The sequence below is a fragment of the Rattus norvegicus genome, chromosome 8 (assembly GCF_036323735.1).
Source record: "Rattus norvegicus strain BN/NHsdMcwi chromosome 8, GRCr8, whole genome shotgun sequence".
NCBI lineage: Eukaryota > Metazoa > Chordata > Mammalia > Rodentia > Muridae > Rattus > Rattus norvegicus.
Genome location: NC_086026.1, coordinates 109038175 through 109058920, shown reverse-complemented (window position 1 = coordinate 109058920; position 20746 = coordinate 109038175). Strand labels below are relative to the sequence as shown.

General features: G+C 44.7%; 1 protein-coding gene across 2 annotated transcripts; it reads right to left on the bottom strand.

Annotated features, from left to right (window-relative positions):
* Window positions 1-381: 381 nt before the first annotated feature.
* Window positions 382-8559, bottom strand: A4gnt (alpha-1,4-N-acetylglucosaminyltransferase). 2 transcript variants are annotated; one of them, NM_001426915.1, is made up of 3 exons: window positions 8442-8559; window positions 7080-7571; window positions 382-1645 (listed from the first exon to the last, which is right to left on the bottom strand). In NM_001426915.1, exons 2-3 carry the CDS (start codon window positions 7491-7493, stop codon window positions 1031-1033), a joined length of 1029 nt encoding a protein of 342 aa, NP_001413844.1. In that variant the 5' UTR covers window positions 7494-7571; window positions 8442-8559; the 3' UTR covers window positions 382-1030. The 2 variants fall into 2 exon arrangements, with proteins under 2 accessions (NP_001413844.1, XP_063122218.1); XM_063266148.1 differs by lacking the exon at window positions 8442-8559 and having other exon boundaries at window positions 7080-7687.
* Between the last annotated feature and the right edge of the window lie 12187 nt (window positions 8560-20746).

Genomic DNA, 20746 nt, shown 5'->3' with positions numbered 1-20746 from the left:
TAGTTCCTATAGAAAGAGGAAGCCTGCGCAGACCATGGTGGCACATACCTGTAATCCCAGTCCTCTGAGGCTTAGGAAAAAGAATTGAGAGTTCGAGGCCTGCCTGGGACACAGCCAGACCTTTACTCTGACACCAATCCGGTTAAGCTGTTCTGGCTTTCTGACTCACCGCGGGATCATATTCTACATGTTTCCAGTCGTTGTGATACCATTCTCCACGATGGCTTCACTGGAGGCCAAACAGAGTCACCTGAACCAAGATTTCAGCCTCCAAATCCATGAGATAAATATATTTCTTTTCTTAATACATTTCCCAGTTCCAGGATTTTGTTATAGTGACAGAAAATGGATTAATACGAATGTCAAAAATCAAGAGCCAGGTAGGATGCCACATGCCTTTAATCCCAGCATGAGGCAGGAGGATCTCTGTGAATTGGATGCTCTCCCGATCTACATAGTGAGAACCTGTCTCAAAAATCAAAGCAACAACAACAACAGCAACCAGGTCCCTCCATTCTGACAGGTGTTAAAATTAATCTTAACAATATTTAATAAAAATAGAACAGTAAACAAACCTGCTAGCTACCTACCAGCCTCTCTTGCAGCTACAATCTAGCCAGGGAGATACATGGTATTTGCACTTACACAGTACTTGCATAAAGTCTTATGAAACGCATTTTCTTTCCTCCCTCTGCCATGCTACTGTCTGGCATAGCCACATGATGAGCTGTAGGTCTAGCAGCCACATGAGCATGGACTACAGACAGCAGGAAAACAAACAGAAAGATTCTAGCATGGGCTTCCAATGGCCACTGTTAAATACCTTTCCTAAATTATCTGCCCTCAGACTTGCTGTTCAGTGAAGAATAAATAAACTTCTGTGCTTACAGCCACTTTTCTTTGGAAGCCTGCTGTTATGACCAGACAAAGTTAGTCCTAAAGAAGTGGATGAGCCTCTAGAGACGATGTAGACCATGCAAGAGTTGGGCAGCCCAGAAAGCATCCAGTTTCCCACAGCAGCAGCAGTTCTCTATCTGTTACCTTTGCCTGACTTCCTGGACACTGTCCCTTCTGCACCTTGAATCAGAACCCTGTAAGTCTTAGGACAGTGCTTTTGATAGAGATTTTCCACCAGACTGTTGCTCCCTCTAACCACAGTCTTGCCCTCTCGGTTCATAAAGTTCCACAGATGCAGTGCATAGGAGTCGTTGAAGCTCAGATCTCTGTCCCACACTTGGTAGTAACGTCTCCACTCCGGATAGGGGATGGGGTAAAATCTCTGGGGATGGAGGAAAGAAATATTCAAACACTTCAGGTCACCCAACCCTTGGAAGTCTTTAAGTCTACACCATATCTTTAGCATCCTTGTCATCAGTTTGGGACCTTGGTTGCCCCAAATGCCTGAGTTGTAGTGCTCAACAAAGTTCTCCATGCAGGCCCACAGAAAGGGGTGGTGGGGAAGGAACCCAAATACCCCGTTACTGGAGTGTTGGGAGCCCTGGGCTGCCAGAAAGTTCTCCTCGGGGATGGGCCTGATAGAGATGACATCGGTGTCCATGTAGACGCCACCGTACTTCCAGATAATAGCCAGGCGGGATGCATCAGAGCTGACATGGAGCCAGTGTTTCTCTCTACTGCTGTTGACCTACGGGAACAGGTACAAATGAGCCCCCAAGCACAAAGGTTGACTCAGAAGGAATGCAACAAGTTGATTCCCCAAAACCTATGTGACTGCAAGCCAAACTTTGTAACATTCTCAATTTACCTTTACTGCCCCACCCACAAATTTCCCTTGAAGTAAAGAGTTTGTAGCAATCAGTAGCAATGCAAAGATTTTTAGCAGCCATTAAAGATTTCAAAACATGGGGGTGCTGGAGAGATGGCTCAGTGGTTACGAGCACTGACTGCTCTTCCAGAGGTTCAAGTCCCAGCAACCATATGGTGGCTCACAACCATCTGTAATGGAATTTGATGCCCTCTTCTGGTGTGTTTGACAGCTACATTGTATTCACATATATAAAATAAATAAAAATGAAATAATTTTTTAAAAAAGGAAAGATTTCAAAAAATTATTTTCTTTCATCAAAGCAGTGGAAAAGAAGAGGAGAAACTCGGCGGGAATTTCACAGTGAGCAGTGTGACTCACTCTTTCATGTAGGAAGCAATAACCACAAATACAAAACTGTGAAGGATGAATTTTTTAAGTCCTCAAAATGTTGTAGATTGATACTGAGAGGGGGGAAAACTAGGAAATTCAGGGGGAAAAAAAGAGTCAATGCACTAGTCGAGAAATTGGGGTTGGGGGGAGAACCCGAGGATGCACTCATGTGTACCTTTGTTTCTTGGAAGATCCTTTGACAAAGTTCACTGAGCGCCATCTTACTGTGCACTTAGCACTGCTAAAAAACACAGCAGTGAACAAACAGGCAAACAGCCCCACTGGGACGAGGTCGACAACAGACAACACTTACTGCGTTGGTGTTGATAAAGATTATGAAGGGAACAGAAAGACTAGGTGAGGGGATGATCAAGGGACAGAGGTCGCACAATGTGACTTTAGGTTTCAGTGGAAACTTGCATTGGGATGTGTGCCCCTTGGACACATCCAGGAGAAAGTCTAAGTGGAGCGGTCAGCATGTGCAAGGGCCCTAAGGCAGAAGCATACCAGCTACCAGGCAGAAGTGGAGTGGAGGAGGGAGAGGGCTGGGCCGTGAGAATGGAGCAATGGGAAAGGGGCTGTGTCTGACTCTGTTGCCTGCCTTTGGATCCCTTTCCCTTGGCTGGGCTGTCTTATCTGGCCTCAATGGGAAAGGATGTACCTAGTCCTGCTGTGACTATATGTGACAGGGAAGGCTCCTCCCATGGTGGGCTTCCGCTTCTCTGAGGAGAAGGGGAAGGGGAAATGGGGAAGAGAGGGTTGTGAGGGTGGGACTGGGAGGAGAGGAGGGAGGGGAGCTATGATCAGGATGTAAAGTGTAATTAATTAAAGAACGAAAAGATCCTACAAAGAACAAAAGCAAACTAACAAAATCCTTGTTAAAAAAAAAAAAAAAAACCACAGTTGCTGAAAACCATATGGTCATTTACAATTCCTGAAACCTCAGAATCAACAATAGTCAGCACACATCAATGATTCCGAGAGCTCTTTGTAGTCATGTTCATTCTAAATTTCAAATGACAAACTGAAGGACCCGATGTTCTGTCATTTGTCCCCAGGCACCGTGTGTGTGTGTGTGTGTGTGTGTGTGTGTGTGTGTGTGTGTGTGTCTCTGTGTGTGTCTGTGTGTCTGTGTGTCTTTGTGTGTCTGTGTGTGTGTCTGTGTGTCTGTGTATGTCTGTGTATATGTGTGTCTGTGTGTGTCTGTGTGTGTATGTGTGTGTGTGTCTGTGGGTATCTGTGTGTGTCTGTGTGTGTGTCTGTCTGTGTGTCTCTGTGTGTGTGTGTGTTGTGTGTATCTGTGTATGTGTGAGTCTGTGTGTCTGTGCGTCTGTGTGTCTGTGTGTGTGTGTCTGTGTGTGTGTCTGTGTGTGTGTGTCTGTGTGTGTGTGTGTGTGTGTGTGTGTGTTTGTGTGTGAACTTGAGCCTGAGTAACTTATCTTCAGATATTCCCTTATTCTCAAGAGACTGCCTTTTGGTAGAAATCAGTATAACTTGTGATCATGAGGCTGAACAAAAAAACACAGAACACCAGAAGCCTCAGAGCAGGGAAAGAGGAGCCCTGCCTGGATGTGAACATAGGACTGCCGTCCACCTGAGAGAGATGGAGTGGAGGAGGGGCTGAGAACCACGGCCATGATGGTTCTAGACTTCTTCAAGAGTTCCAACTGCCTACAGGGCTCACTTAGCAAATCCAGCAGCCCTTAGGAAATAATGGCACAATGGAACTTCTCTAACATGTGCCCCGTCAATCTCCTGTTCTGGCATGTTCTGGGACAGATCATGTATGAATGCTCTAGTTATGTACACTCCCGCACAGAGCCCTGCAGACTCAGATGCAGTGGGCTCTTGAGGGCTCACTCTGCTCCTAAAATCTAACATGGCATAAAATCCAGGTCCATCTTAAGCACAACCCAAGGTTTTCTCCAAAGTATGTTAGTTTCAAGATGTCATTTATGTATCATACTGAAAGAGGGTTCAAAATAGAGCTAAGGTTTCCTTGGTTCAGAACCATAATGAGGTTTCTTTTTTTTTTTAATTTATGCATTTTATGTATATGACTACACTGTAGCTGTCTTCAGACACACCAGAAGAGAGCATTAGATCCCATTACAGACGGTGGTGAGCCACAATGTGGTTGCTGGGAATTGAACTCAGGACCTCTGGAAGGGCAGTCAGTGCTATTAACTGCTGGGCCGTCTCTTCAGCCCCCATAATGAGGTTTTTCTATTCTTTTTTTAATAGGGTCTCACTATATAGCCCTGGCTGTCCTGAAACTCAAGTTGTAGACCAGGCCTGCCTCTGCTTCCCGAGAGCTGCAACTAAACTCATATTCCTCCACCACCCGACTCCTTATTCTTATTGAGAAATTCATCCATGAGAAAAAGATGAAGTTTGCAGCATCTCCCGAAATAACAGCCTTTGAGATTTCTTTTCCCAAGGAGCAAAGTACAGTTTAGATGAAAACAGTCTAGCTCGGATGGGCGGCAAGTTGTGTCATCCTGGGGCATCCTCCAGCAGCTTGGAGCCACAGGGCCCAAGCTATCTGTCTCCTCTACTCCTGGCACCTACCTTCCTGGCCTGTAACATACCCTGCTGTTGCTGGGACAGTGACGCCACTTTCCAGGGCTGCAGGCAACTGCCAAGACTAGCAGCAGGTGGACACGTAATATATTTGAGTTCATCTACTTCCTCCTGGCCAGTTCCAGTTTGACATCTCCAGGCTCTTATAACAGATGGGACCTTAGTATCTGAAAGTCAGTGGAGCCCAAAGAGAAACTGTGCCCGCAGAACCTGCCCTCAACCCCAGCCTGTGCCAGCCTAATCTACCAGAAGGGTCGTAACAGGCTTACAGCTTAGGCTGCCAAATGCTTCAAAAAGACAGCAACTAGTTTCGAGCCTGCCAGCCACACAACGCCCACCAGAGCCCAGCTATTGGAGCAAGACAGGGGAGGAGAGAGTAGGGAAGGAGAAGGGAGGGGAGGGGAGGAGAGAGGAGCAGAAGGGAGGAGAGGGGAGGGGAGAGGAGCAGAAGGGAGGGGAAGGGTTTTTGGGATTTTTTTTTCTCTCCTATTATGACTATGCTATAGTAGGCTGACCATCCAAAGACCTCCTGGAATCTGAAAATATGGGGTGAGGATCTTTGTGGATGTTATTAAGTTAAGGACCTTGTAATAGAGTGATGATCCTGGGCTACCCCAACGGGTCCTTAAAAATATCACAGATGTCATCTAAAGAGTGAGGTAGATGGAGATTCTACACACACAAAGAAAAGGGGGGATTGAAGAAGGAGGCAGCTGGCAGACTGAGGGACCCCAGGCTGGGCTGCCTACCAGAGGTTTATATGAAACAAGGGAATGGTCCTGCCCTACAGCCCCTCTGTGACTATGGTTTCCAGAACTGAGGGGGTGAATACAAGTCTTAGGTCAATTGTTAGAGGAGCCCTTGTAAGTTAACATGGAGACGGATACAATTACCTCTCTTTTGCTACTTGACTCACAAAGTTTACGGTATTTGCTGACATTTGGTCCACGGTGAGTTAGAATTTTATAGAACTTCATGTGGCAAGTAGATGCTATGACATCAACTTTTAAATAATTTCTATTTTTAAGAATGATTTTCAGGGGTTGGGGATTTAGCTCAGTGGTAGAGCGCTTGCCTAGGAAGCGCAAGGCCCTGGGTTCGGTCCCCAGCTCCGAAAAAAAGAACAAAAAAAAAAAAAAAAAGAATGATTTTCTTTATAAGATCAACATTTTTGAAAGTCGCTTCTCTTCCAATCATATTCAAGTGTCTATTTTAAGCATACGGTCTCTTTAGGTTTTTCGTTTGTTGCCACGGGGAGGTGGAGGGTTGATTTGTCTTTGGTTTTTATAAATTTTTGTTTTGTGATCTTTTGAGACAGAATCTCAAATAGCCATGAAGCGAAAGATGACTTTAAATTCCTGATCTCCGTACTACCGACTCCCAAGCGGTGGATTTACTGGTGTGTCCCCATGAAGGCTTCCTCAGTTCTTTTCAATGCTAGAGTCGGTTGGATAGCTGAGTAGAGAGGAGTCTCTCATTCCGGGTTTTTTTTTTTAAATATTTATTTATTATATATAATACCCTGTAGCTGTCTTCAGACACACCAGAAGAGGGCATCAGATCCCATTATAGATGGTTGTGAGCCACGTTGCTGGGATTTGAACTCAGGACCTCTGGAAGAGCAGCCAGTGCTCTTAACCGCTGAGCCATCTCTCCAGGCCTCCGGGTTGTTTTATACGTTCCATATGACGTCAGTTCAAAGCTCAGTTAAGCCCTGTCTAATGGAGGAGCTGCACTGCAGATTCCCTTAAGCACCGCCCAACTGCGCATCCTCTGTGAGACCGTCGCACTGAAATATTATTTCCTTGTGCCCACATACTGCTAAGAGGAGGGCCATCAGATTCCTAGGGGTTCTGGGGGCTTCTCCGTCATATCTCAATACGACCCAGTTTCATGGAACACCATGAATTTTCGACCTACATCTCTTTCATTTTAAATATCGCTTCATTTCTGCCTCTGGAGTTGAAAAGGTTTGATATAAGTGAGTTTTACGTTATAATGAAAAAAATAAGGCCTCCATTATACCTAGAAAAGATTAAAAATTCCTTCAGTTAAGAAAAGCCTCCAATATACCAAAGTGCCTCAAAGGAATAAGCCTCGACGCAAAGGGAACTAGTCCAATCGCCACCGAGACTGGTACGTCGCCCATTTACCTGAACCGGAACGCCATAGGCTAACAGAGCGCAAGCAGGAACCCAGTAGTATGAATGCTAGACTCAACTCTTTTCTGAGTCCTTGCCCTCAGTTTGCCTGTCTGCAGTGAGTGTATCGGACCCATTTTCTACAGGTTGTGTTTCTCCCTCCCAACACAGACTTTCTCTATGCTTTGAATACTTACTTTGGTGTACCACGAAAACAAGGGTGTGTCTTCAAACAGGGTTTTCATGTCCAAAGGCACGAAGAAAACGTTGTTAATGGCCGAGAGGAGGGAGAAGGCTGGGTAGCTGCTGGTATTTGAAGTCATCTGTGTAGCGTTGCTGAGCCCTTTCATGAAGAAGAGGATGGGCTGCTCCTGATAGATTTTAGCAGCAGACTCCACAGCACAAGAGACCAGTGGAGGCGGCTCCAGCCTCTCGGAGGTCTCTATAAACACGATGCTTCGTCCGTTCCTCAGGAGGCCTTCCAGGCCCTGTGGAGATGTGAAAGGAGGCAGACAAGCAAAGAAGCACTGAGACCTCAGGGTGAGCTGGTAGAGCAGGCCACAGGCAAACACCAGGACCAGGGACAGGGAGAGGTGAAGTTCCTTCAGCATGTCCTCCAGTCCTTCCAGCCTCTCCTGCAAGCAACAGAGTTCATTAGAATCCGCCCTGGTGGTCCTGATGGAGACAACCTGCAAGAAAATGAGTAAGAATATTTAGATGAAAAATAAAAAAAAAATCTTAAGTGAGTTATGATCAAGTCAAGCCTGACGATATTAAAAACAAATTCACCTTGGATTTAGATTTATAAAAGGAGAAAATTAGTGGTAGATATGCACGCTAGCAATGCACGATCATCTTTACAGAAGAAAGGAAAAGCAGTCACCAGAGTATTTGGATGCAATGGATGTCAAGAACATGGGAAATTTCGGCATTCATCATTTAAAAAAAATTCAAGAAGCTTTCTTAATCTGATAATATATAGACAGTACACAGATGGGGATAGATGATAATATAAAGATATTATAAATAACAGTATAGAGTGATCAGCCTTCTTCACACAAACCATTCCTATCGAGCTTGGCTACGATAAACTGCCAGTTGTCACCTTAGCTAGTCAGTACTGCTCTAACAATTCTAACCAAGTCAATGAAAGAAAAGGGAAAAAAAGTCACGACTATAGATATTAGAGGAGGCCAAAGTGTCACCATGACTACAGATGGAGAAAATCGAATATAGTATATATTCCAGAAACAACAGAATTCAGAAGAAAATTAACCAAGGGTCTAAACGGAAGGTTAGAGGGTTACATTGGGAACACAGTTTGCAAGCAATGAAGCTGTGGTTCTAACCTGGACCATGTGCTACCAAAGTCCAGGCTCCAGATAGCTGGACCGGCTGCTACCGAGGCTCCAGATAGGGCTGCAGCGGTCCCTCCCTGCAGAAGGTAGCTTGAACTCATGCTGACTCCAAGAATCTCAGTTCCTAAAAGGCCCATTTTTTCCCCCTTGACTTCCACATAACTCTTTCAGAAAACTCAAATCCAGGAGCCCAGAACTTACTTTTCAGCCAGAGACTTGCAGTTCGCCAGTATCTGAGGTCTTAGAAGTAAGGACACGTTTTTCCTGTATACATTCTGATAACTCACGCTGCCCAATCTTCCAATTCAGCCACACAGAGGAAAGTAAATTATTGGCAGAAGATTAAGAGCTCCTAGGAAGCCCCTCCCTTCCCTAAGCTCCTCCCCCACACACACCCTAAAGGTGATATGTGGAGACAATAGGAGTTCACAAGATTCTTTTAGAAAAACCACACACTTGGGAAGCCTGTTTGCTGCTCTATCATGGGGGCTCCAAGAGCATCCTTTCAGGTGAAGGAAACTGAGCATGATGCTGGAGCCAGGACATCCTGTACCTGCTCAGTTCAGTTTGCATCAAACTCATGGGCAGAGATGTGAAAGATTCTTCATGGGACAATCTATAATTTGGCCAAGATTTCTCCTTTGCAATCATGATGAAGTGGTTTGATTAAAAGACAAGAAAGACCACTTGTGCCATCAAAGTAATGGACAAACTCCAGTAGTCTAAAGACCTAGGGATATATAATGAGAATGGACACCCCCCTCCCCAGTGTCAGCTACAGTGGCTGCAGAAGTCTTTCTTTTTTCCTTGAGGTACCATTGTGGAGTAGGATCCTCCTCTTTTGCTCACAAAGTCACCTTGATCACCCACAACTAGTGTGGGCTCCCTCAAAGTAACTTCGACCTCCACAGTCTAGCCCCATAGTCCCTAATGTGAGCATTCAAAAGACGCTCCTCTAAACAATTCTCTGCTCATAGAATCACCTGCCCTCAGTCCAGAGCTTTCTCTCAGGTAAAAACAGGCTCCCCTGGATGCTACAGTATGATCAGGGAGGTGCCCTACTAGACAGACTGTGGATCCAGTCCTACATTAAGAAAGTGGAAGCTGTCACATTTGTTGATATCTCTGAGTTTGTCTGAGTATGCCCAGGACTAGCTCTTGGGTCTCCACATGATCCTTCTTTGGGGATTGGATTTCTTCTGTGAATCTAATCAGCTCCGGGATCAAGATCCTCTGCTATCTTTCAAGGATTCCTGGAGTTGTGTAGGACGGCTAGAGAGTTGGGTTTGTGGAAGTGATATATTCCTTGTGTGGGTGGAGATCCAGCAGCTTGTAGGAAGGCTTAAACAAAAGAGCCAAGGGTCACGGCTAAAGCAGCACAGTTGGTGGTCTGTTGAGTGGGGGATGGGGATGAGTTTGAGTGATGCAGCAAAGTCCCAAGCTTCCCAAGTAGGCCCTGCTGACCAAGAACCAGGGAGAGTGACAGACACCTCCATCCATCACAGGCTGACTCTAGGACAAGCAATAGGACCTGTGGGAAGTGCGGAAAATAACCTATGTCAGGCTTACCATGGCGATGAAGTGGCTGAAAGAGAAGTAACTCTGGCTTCCCACTTGGAGAAGAGGAAAGACAATGTTAATGAAGATGGAGTCCAACTGCCCAGTGGAGTCCACGGCTGATCCCAGCGCCGGGGAGGTCGAAGCAGTAGAATCAGGAGTTCAGAATTAGCTTCAGCCATTCAGCAAGTTCGAAGCCAACCTGAGATGCATGAGACCCTGGCTCAAAAATAAAACAAAAATGAATGTGGGGTTGGAGAGATGGCTCAGTGGTTAAGAGCACTGACTGCTCTTCCAGAGGTCCTGAGTTCAATTCCCAGCACCTACATGGTGGCTCTGTAATGGGATCTGATGTCCTCTTCTGGTGTCTCAAAACAGCTACAGTGTAGCGACATGAAATAAAGATTTATTAAAAAAAATAATAATGTGCATGGTATTTGGACTCCTTGATAAAAACACAAAGTGGTCTCCTCATTGGGTAAAGAAAAAAATTAATTTATGAATGAATTTTGCCTCCCAGTGATCCTTTCAGGGAAAAATCCTTGCCCTCTGTGAGTTAGTGCCATGTGTCCAAAGAGCCAATCACAGGTCCCTGGGAAATGTTTATATCACTACTTGATGTCCTTTCCCATCTTCCTGACAAGGCCTCCGGTCACTCACAATCCAGGGAACTTCCAAGGATGAGTGGACAACATATCGAGCCAACACACACCCAGTCTCTGTCTAGTCAGGCCCAGGCCACAGCAGAGGCTCTTAACTTAGGCTTCATGGATGCCATAGCATCTGCAAGGATGGGTTTCAGGAGGTCATCCAGGGGGCCATAATTGACATTAAACTTGGATGTCACCTACCAAGACTCTCCTACTTATCACTTTCAAAAAAAAAATTGTTCTTGACACCAACTTCCCGGTCCCCAGACCCTGTTTTCAAAATGTCTTCAATTGTTTTCACTACAGAATCTCAGGCTTTCTCAAACTCTGCAAGCAATACCCAGAACCCCCCAGTGCGAACATCCGAAAGAGATGTCCAGAGAGCTCTTGGACTTTGAGCCACAGATATGTCGGGATATCCTGGCGAGAGTCACATGTGGATCTGGGTGTGACCTGCCTTCCTAGGAATTTCTGCCTTGTGCAAAAGAAGTCTTTCTCCATTAGTGTGCAAGTCAGATCCAGTCAACCCAACAGACTATGGAGCCTGAATAACAGTCTTGGGAAACATAGATCAGTATGGCCCCAAATATATAAACCAGATAGGAAAAAAAAATTTTGAATCCAATGTTACTTCTATTCCTATTTATGAGACTGTTTCTTAGATCTTAGAGCTACTTTTTTTCTTTTCTTTCTTTCTTTCTTTCTTTCTTTTTTTTTTTTTTTTTTTTTTTTTTTTGGCAAAGCAAGTAAGAAAATCTCAGAACCAAAAGGGAGTTTTTTCAATTCATTGTCTATACCCATGCCCTTTGATAATCTCAATTTGAAATAGTTCAGGATTTGGAGCTAAGCACCTTCTTGAATAAAGAACCTACTGTATCAAGCCAGGAGGGTTAAAAGGATCTTTAACAGTAAATGTTTATTGACTTGATTGCCCCTAAAAAGTACACTTCACCTTTCTGTAGCTTCTTTGAACTCAGGATTACTGTGAGAAGGAAATGTTTAAGCCAACAGCACTCGTCCTATTTGCTTTGGCCTTTTGAGCCAAGGTTCCGGTTTTTATATTTGTTAAGCAAGTGGGACCGATAAACTTGTTAAAGCATTTAACTACCAGCGGGGCAAGACAGATTATCCAAGGAGATAGCTTGTCCACATGGTCAATTCCTTTCCTTGTGCAAACAAAGCCTACAGAGGGCTTTATTTGGCTGAATGTCTGGACTCAGGCCTCATCTCGCCACAGAGTGAGAAACAAGATAGCATGGTGCTTGGGAACCCAAGAAGAAATCATGAGAGAAGTGATGTGCACTTAAGAGTCATGATGTCGGGGCTGGGGATTTAGCTCAGTGGTAGAGCCCTTACCTAGGAAGCGCAAGGCCCTGGGTTCGGTCCCCAGCTCCGGAAAAAAAGAACCAAAAAAAAAAAAAAAAGAGTCATGATGTCATTAAACTCCGAATGAGGTCAGTGACTTAGCCCCGTTGTCCTTTGCAATGTGTTTTTTTTTTTTAACATTTTTATTTATTATGTATACATCATACAGCTTTCTGCCTGCATGTATGCAACTACAGGCCAGAAGAGGGCACCAGACCTGATTATAGGTGGTTGTGAGCCACCATGTGGTTGCTGGGAATTGAACTCAGGACCTCTGGAAGAGCAGTCGGGGCTCTTAACCTCTGAGCCATCTCTCCAGCCCTGCAATGTGTTTTAAACTATCCCAGACTCCCAGTAAAACGGTTCTAGCCTTGTGCTTCTGGTTTCCCTCTTCTTCGTGTGGGCATACCTCAGTCAGAGCTGACCCTGTGCACAAAACCTTGCACAGCTAGCCAGACTGCTTCTTGGTTTGTTCTAGAGACCATTGTAGCAATGCATATAATTATCCCCCACACCTTTAACTTTATTTACAGATAAGACAGTTGCCAGGGGATAGGATAAAGCAAATTCACTGAGGAGCTGTACTCTCTCCTGCTGACACCACTTTTTAAGGCTCTGGGGCCCAAGTCCCCTGATTCAGAGTTGAAATCCATCTTCCACAAAGGGAGTGGGGACATCTTAGACCTACCCACCCTACCCACGTGGTCCAAGACTGTCTGAGAGACTGAGCACCTCCCAATACCTCTGACAGAAACTGTTACAGGCTACTATTATGTCATAAGCACCCCTACCCCAAATTTACCTAATCTCAATGTGATGTGTTTGGAGGTCAAACTTGGGGGAGGTATTTAGATTCAGATTAAATCTCCTTATTTGTTTTTGTTGCAAAAGTAGCAAAATAACTTTATTTGGAGATAAATAATTACACGATTAAAGGAGAGATACACTGTTGACACTAACCGCAGGCACATGAGTACAGAGTATGAGCTAGATTAAGCTCTTCATAAGGTCTCTCTCTCTCTCTCTCTCTCTCTCTCTCTCTCTCTCTCTCTCTCTCTCTCAGCTTCCAAAATGATAAGAAACAGGCGTCTTCTGTTTAAGCCACCCAGTGTGTGGTATTTTATTGTAGCCGACTGAAAGCCTCCATCTGTTTCCCAAAAGTCTGGTTTTTAGCTCTAGAGGATGTTAAAACTGCTCTAAGAAATAGGCTGGGGACCAGTGAGATTGCTCAGTGGGTAAAGTGTGGGCTCCAACAGGATGATCTGAGTTCAGTCCCTGGAATCCACGTGGTGAAGAAAAAGATGGACTCCTGAATTGGAAGAGGCCTCAGTGGGGAAGGATTGATCTGCGTCCGGAGCAGATCCTGACAGCACGAGGTAGTCTATCCATCTCTCTCCACGCCTTTTGGTCTGTGGTTACGCTTTTTTGTTTGCTTGGTTGGTTTGGTTTTTGTTTGGTGTGTGTTGTTGTTTTAATGCAGATGGAGAGCCCTGTCGCCTTTCTCCCATGGTCATTGTACACATAAGACCTCAAGTCAGAAGCCACAGAACCATTCTCAGTTCTCTCTCTCCTCCTATGATATAAACCAAGTGTGTAAACACGAGTTCACCTAGGAGCAGATAGTAAGACAACAGTAACCGTGCATGGGCTTTATTTATTAGGATACTAGTGGTAAAGTTTTCTTTCTTTCTTTCTTTCTTTCTTTCTTTCTTTCTTTCTTTCTTTCTTTCTTTCTTGAGACAGGGTTTTTTTTGGGCAGCCCTGGCTGTCCTGGAACTCACTCTGTAGACCAGGCTGGCCTCGAACTCACAGAGCTCCTCCTGCCTCTGCCTCCCGAGTGCTGGGATTAAAGGCGTGAGGCAGCACCACCCAGCTGTGCTGTGAGTTTTCAAAGTGGGCACGTTGCTGAGACAGCTGCCAGCTCACAGTCAGAGTCTGGAAGAACCCCGGCAGGATGTATGGCAGGCTGCCTGACCGAAGACTGTCCTTGGCTAAGGCAGGTTCAGCCAAGTCATCAGGAAGTCCTCAAGCCAGAGTCTAGCATTACAAGGATTTTGTGTCTCCCAGCAATAGGTAGCCAGCAGGGATCTCATTATACACAGTCATTGGCTGGGAGTAGCCTCATAGAATCTCCCCCTGCTCTCCCCTGCCTTGCCCTCAGACTCCAGCCCCATCCCCTCACCTCAGTTACACTCTCCGGTCAGAGGTCTGTGAGAAGAGACTCTCATGACCACCACATGACAGCCCTGGAGTTCCACATATCCACTTCCGTCCCTGGCCTAGGGAACAGTGATTCTGTGATTCCGTTTCTTCCTGAGGGAAAACAAGGAGGATTGAATTTGAGAGACCAGATCTTTTGGGTTTAGTCTCCATCTTAGAGAACCTGACCTAAATAAAGTTGAACTCAAGTTAACTAACAGGCCGGTCCTTAGCACCAGTTTCCAGGCTATTCTCCACCCCCAACAAGACCTGTGTCTAGAACCAGTTTCCAGGTTATTCCCCAACAAATCAGCACCTCCGGGTTACAAGCCTGCCCCTGATACTTCACTTTCTAACAGCCACCAATCAGGAGGAAAGCAGAAGTTAAGTTTATGGTTTGGTTCCCAGCACCAGTCAATTATGTTAAAAGACACAACACACACACACCCATCAGTTGTGTACCAGGCTAGCTACCCCCTTTTTGCCTCTATAAATGCTTGCCTGAAACTGAACTGGGGGGAGGTGGGGCTCCCGTTCTGCTTCATCAGAGACAGTGGCGTGGCCCAAGCTCGAGCTTGAATAAAGAGACCCTAATACGATTACATCTTATTTAGTTCCTTGGTGGTCTTTTGGGGGTTCCTGAACGTTTCCTGGCATGACAAATTTAATAAGATGGACTGCGGTCCACCCTCATCATGTAGACATTAGCCTACAACTCTTTACCTGGCTCCCTCCCGCTCTGCCTGTGTTCAGGTAACTCACTTGATGCATAGCTTGCCTTCCTGCAGTGCCTGAGGCTTGACAAACCATCCCTTTCCGGTTTACATTTGCCACTTACCTGTCTACACCAGGAGGCACCAAATTCCATCTCCTAGATAGTATATGCATTTCCTCTTGCTGCTGTCACGTAAAACATCTTCACTTCCACCTGCTGATGGAGATTGATAACTCCCACTATTGTAATCTTTCCACACTCTGATCCCTTCTGTCCACAGAAGACGTCCAACATGTTCTGCAGGTGTCTATAAATCGATGGGACCCTTGCAGTGTCACCTGACAGAACTCCTCCCTGTTTGAGACTAGAATCTCTTAACACCGAGGAGCTCAGAGTTTCGGTGACAATAAAGACGAAGCTCCCAGTAGGTCATTAGGAGTGACTGTCAGTAGGGAAGCTCTTGTTTACAGCTTCTTCCTTTCTGGATCCTTCCTATTAATAACAAAATATCACAGACAGATAACTGAGTTGACATTACCATACTGCTTCCTGAACAATGACATCCTATCGTTTCAGTGTTTTTCCCAAGCCAGAATGGCAGCTGTCAACCTTTCCACAAAGTTGCCTCAGTTTTGTGTAACTTGCTATATATAGAAAAACCAATGGATCCCACTGTCATAGCTCCACTCCTGTTACTCCATCAGAGTAAAGTAATGGGCAAATTCTGGGCGCTGTGGGGTTCCATGAACCAAGCAGTCCACAGGAGCCAGACAATGATTCCTTTGAGACTTTGCAGACAGGGGAGCAAATGCAGACCGGGAAATTCATTCTTCTAAGGGTGAGCCATTAGCTTTCCTAATGTATGATGGTTTATTTATTTATTTATTTTTTTGGTTCTTTTTTTCGGAGCTGGGGACCGAACCCAGGGCCTTGTGCTTCCTAGGTAAGCGCTCTACCACTGAGCTAAATCCCCAGCCCCATGATGGTTTATTTTATGTACCAATTTAACTAGGCTAAGAGGTACTCAGAGACCTGGTAAGCATCATTTATGTGTGTTCCTGAGGATGGTTCCGGAAGAAATTAGCATTTGAATCAGTAAAGATTTACCTTTATGAGTGTGTGGGTGTCATCTGATATCTGGATGTGACAAGGCCTGAGCAAAACAAAAGGCTGAAGTGTGATTCTGCCTCCCTCCCTCCTTGAGCTAAGAAGTCCAAACTCTTCTGCCACTGGTCATCAAAACGTTTAGTACTTAGATGCTTAGACTCAGAAATTCCAGCCTCCCCATCTCTCCAACACATAATTCTTGGTCCATTTAACTTAGACCAAATTACATACGGGTATTCTAGAAAGCTTGCAGACAGCAGGTTTGTGGGACTTCTTGGTTTCTACATGTTTCTGAGATAATCCCCTCTTTTATCATCTATCTATCTATCTATCTATCTATCTATCTATCTATCTATCTATCTATCTATCTTCTATCACCTATCTATCATCTATCTGTATGTTTGTCTGCTAACATTTATCTATCCGTTTGTCTATCTATCTAGCTATCTATCTGTTATCTAGCTAGCTCCTATCCACACATGCCTATCAACCGTTGGACCTATTTCTCTGGAGAACAAGTAACTAACAGAAGAGACCTTAAGTAATTACCAACCTTCACTCTTAAGTAACCACTTGGTTTCCTGGATAAATATTTCCATTTCAAAGACTTAATGTTGATCTCTGTCTGACAGTTTGGACAGTCAGAAGCAATAGGTAGGTAGGAGTTACTGTTGGACTGCTGAGTTCACTCATACCTGGCTTGAGCGTTTACCACAATGGCTACGCCATTCATTTTGCTTATCCCACCAGTTCCAGATGGTGACAACGGCTATGGAAGGCAGAAGCAACTCCAAAGACTTCCCTATCCTTAGAATAAAGAGAAGTAAACGAAGCTTAGGAAACAGGTCTTTTAAACTGTCACTGGTTGCAACATATTCCTGGCAGAAGTTTTTAAAAAAGGAAAAAGAAGAAAAGGGAAAGGGAGAGAAGGATGTGAAAAGAGAACGAAGGTGAACGTGGGAAATAAACAGCAGGAAGAGAGGACTCCAGAACAAAGACTGAAAAATCTGGGAGCAAAGAGCACAAACCTTTAGTGAACAGTACTGTTCCGAAATAAATACAGGATATGACACACATGTAAATTTCACTTGAAAGATCCTAAGAGGGTATATCTAGTCTGTCCAAACCAACATATCAGAACAGGCAGAATAACTAAAAGCAAAACCAAACATTTGCAATGTAACCAGGTGACAGTATCCCTGTAGATCCCAGATACAAGTGGATGGTGACAAACCACCGTAGTCCCCAAGAACTTCCAGCTCTCATCTCACCCAGGGAGAACAGGTAGACCAGACTGTGAAGAGGGGGAAGCACACAGTGTCTGACTGATACCATGAGGCTGTGCAGGAGAGTAACAGGTAATCAGTGTGGACGCTGTCTCTAAAGGAATAAATAAAATTTAAAGAACCATAATCAGACCCACTGCACGACAATTAGAATGGCCAAATTCCAGAACATTGACAACATGGAAGGTGGCTGAGTATGTTGCTGGATCTGAAAGTAGAACAGCCATTTTGGAAGGCAGTTGGCAGTTACCGCATGGTCCAGTGATTTTGCCCTTGATGTACCCCCATAGGAGCTGAATGCTTACGTCAACATGAGAACCTAAATACGTTTCTGCACACTTGAATGTTTCTGCACATGGTATAGTTCTAATTACATGGCCTTCTGGGAAAGGCAGAGCTACAGAGGGAAGGAGGAACTCAGTAGTCGTCAGGGCTTGAGAGATAGAGGGACGAATAGGCAGGGTACAGAGGACTTTTTATTAGAGAATAATTCTGCTTGATGCTATACTGTTGGGTATGGGTCGCTGTACGTTTGTCTGAATCCCTAGCATATTCAGGAAATTGTAAACCCTAATACAGGCTTGGGGTTGGGGGGCTGGAGAGATGGCTCAGAGGTTGAGAGCGCTGGCTGCTCTTCCAAAGGATCTGGGTTCAAACCCCACTCCCACATGGCAGTTCACAACAGTCTGTAATTCCAGTTCCAAGGAATCTGACATGTTCATAGAGACGGAACACCAATGTAAATAAGTTCTTTAAAAAAAATACGGACTTAGGTGATAATGAGGTATATGTAGACCCAGAAATCATAACAGAGCACCGCTCTGGGAAGGGATCATTTTTACTATATCTATTTTTCAATTATTTGGGAATTTTATTCATACATAAGATACAAGTATTTTTATTATATTGATCTTCTGTTCCTCCCTCCAGCTTCCCAACTTACTATCCTTTTTCTTTTTATATAATCTACTGAGTTCAGTTAGTGTTGTTTATATACGTATGTTGTAGATTCGAATGTTATTTGTATTCGGTTCCCAAAAATCACAAGGGAACCACGCGTCCAGGGTCCCTGCCCAAGTTGGCTCTAATTGGTAAATAAAATTGTCAGTGGTCAATGGCTAGGCAGGGAGACAGAGGCACGACTAAAGGTTCTGGGCAAGGAATGCTAGGGAAGAGAAGGATCACCCCTGCAGGGAAAGAGAAGGTCCCGGCCTGAGAAGCCTGAGAGCTGCAGGAGAGAAGCATACAACAGTGTAAGAATCAGGGAAAAGTGGCGGCCCCAGGGGTCATTGTCCCGGTTGGGTCTGGGGAGGCAGAGGTGAAATACAGATTTTTAGTAAGTAATAATTCAGGAATATCGGAGGGGAGTATTAGCAATGCGGAAGTTTAGGAGTGGCCCAGCTGTTGAGCTGCTTGGGGCATATTAAAAGTAAGTGTGGGGGTTGGGGATTTAGCTCAGTGGTAGAGCACTTGCCTAGCAAGCGCAAGGCCCTGGGTTCGGTCCCCAGCTCCGAAAAAAAAGAAAAAAGAAAAAAAAAATGTGTGTGTGTGTGTGTGTGTGTGTGTGTGTGTGTCACTTGTGACTCCAAAACATTTGGGCAGGTAGCAAGGAGTGCAGGCACACCCGCAGAGGAGTTTAGAGTGGAATAACATTACGGCTTCACATGCATGGGTAGGGGTCATCACCCGGAGCATGGTGAATTTACCAGGGACCAAACCCATAAAGAAAATTGACTCTCGGGGTTGGGGATTTAGCTCAGTGGTAGAGCGCTTGCCTAGGAAGCGCAAGGTCCTGGGTTCGGTCCCCAGCTCCAAAAAAAAAAAAAAAAAAAAAAAAAGAAAAGAAAAGAAAATTGACTCTCCTTCCTCTAGGAGTCATGAACTGTCAATCACTCTCCTCAGTTAGGGATGGAGTCTCCTGTGTCCCTCTCCAAGTCATGCTGGAATGTCGACCAGCTTGGTCCTATATAGATCTTGTTCAAACAACCACAAGTGCTGCTGTTTCTGACTCCTGTCATGTCTGGAAAACACTGTTTTGCCCCAGTCTCCCTAAACTTCGGTTTCTTTCTTAAAATCTTTCCATCCTATCTTCCATAATGCTTCCTGGGTCCTGAGGTTTGTTATAATGGAGAAAGTTATGCAGGTGTACGTGGCAAATCTTTGTACTCTCCTCTCACTTTTACTGTGATCTAACACTGTCTAAGTTTCTTTTAACTGAGAGAGAGAGAGAGAGAGAGAGAGAGAGACAGAGAGAGAGAGAGAGAAGAAGAAGAAGAAGGAGGAGGAGGAGAAGGAAGAGGAGGAGGAGGAGGAAGAAGAGGAGGAGGAGGAGGAAGAGGAGGAGGAGGAAGAGGAGGAGGAAGAAGAGGAGGAGGAGGAAGAGGAGGAGGAGGAAGAGGAGGAGGAAGAAGAGGAGGAAGAGGAGGAGGAGGAAGAAGAGGAGGAAGAGGAGGAGGAGGAGGAGGAGGAGGAAGAGGAGGAGGAGGAGGAGGACTGGTCAGGTGTGGTGGCACACACCTTTAACCCAAGAACTTGGTCGGCAGAGGCAGGTGGATCTCTGAGTTCGAGGCCAGCCTGGCCTACAGAGTGAGTTCCAGACAGCCAGAGCTATGTAGAAAGACCCTGTCTCAAAAGCCTAAAATAAATAAATATTAATGAATTTTAAAAAGTACAATTAGAGGAGGATATGTGTATCATATAGGAAGGAAGAGACAGATAGCAGGAGATTTCTTACACACCCCCCCCAAAAATAAACTGATACAAAAGAACATTAAGGAAGTAACATTTTAAGGTATTAAACACAAACTAACATCATCCCCTGCTTAAAAAACAAAACAAAACTAAAAATAACAACAACAAAAACCCTTTTAAAATAGAAGACCAAATAAAAGTTCCTTTTAGATCTATAAATGCTGAATTTATCACCAATACACTACTCAATAAGAAATGTTATAGGTTAGGTCCTTTGAGCCAAGGAGTAACTGTGCCAGGAGACACGGAGGCAGGCGAGGGAACGCAAACACCAGAATTATTAACTGCTTGAGTAAATACACTCATTTTTTTTAAAGACTCTAAAACCACTACAGTGTAATTTGCTACTTAAATACAATCAAAACCATATCATGTAGCGTTTATAACACAAATAAAGGTAAACCACGCTGGCTGAGGTAGTGCGTTCCTGTAATCTCGGCACTGGGGAGCCGGAAGCACAGTCGTGTTGGGAGTTTGAGGCCAACTGCACTGCAAAGCAAGATGCTGAGTGAAAGAAAGACAGGAGTGAGCGGAATAAGGCCCTGCAGGGTAGCAATGCAGATATTCTACTGCTGCACTCCTATGCTGCGTATGACGTATTATTACCTGGAAAGAGGCCGTAGGATTATAATTTAACAACATACACTACAGTCCCTGAGAACCCACTAAGATCTCACAGAGCTAGAAAGGATGTGGAGGATGAATGATAATAAAAAAAAAATTATTCAAAATAAGCTAGAAAAGGAAGAAAGGGAAAATAACAATAAATATGAAAGCTAAGGGTTATTATACTAAATGCTCACCCACTATCACTCACTATACATACCAAACCCATTTGCATGTCAAAAAATAACAATAAGCAAAACACCAAAATAG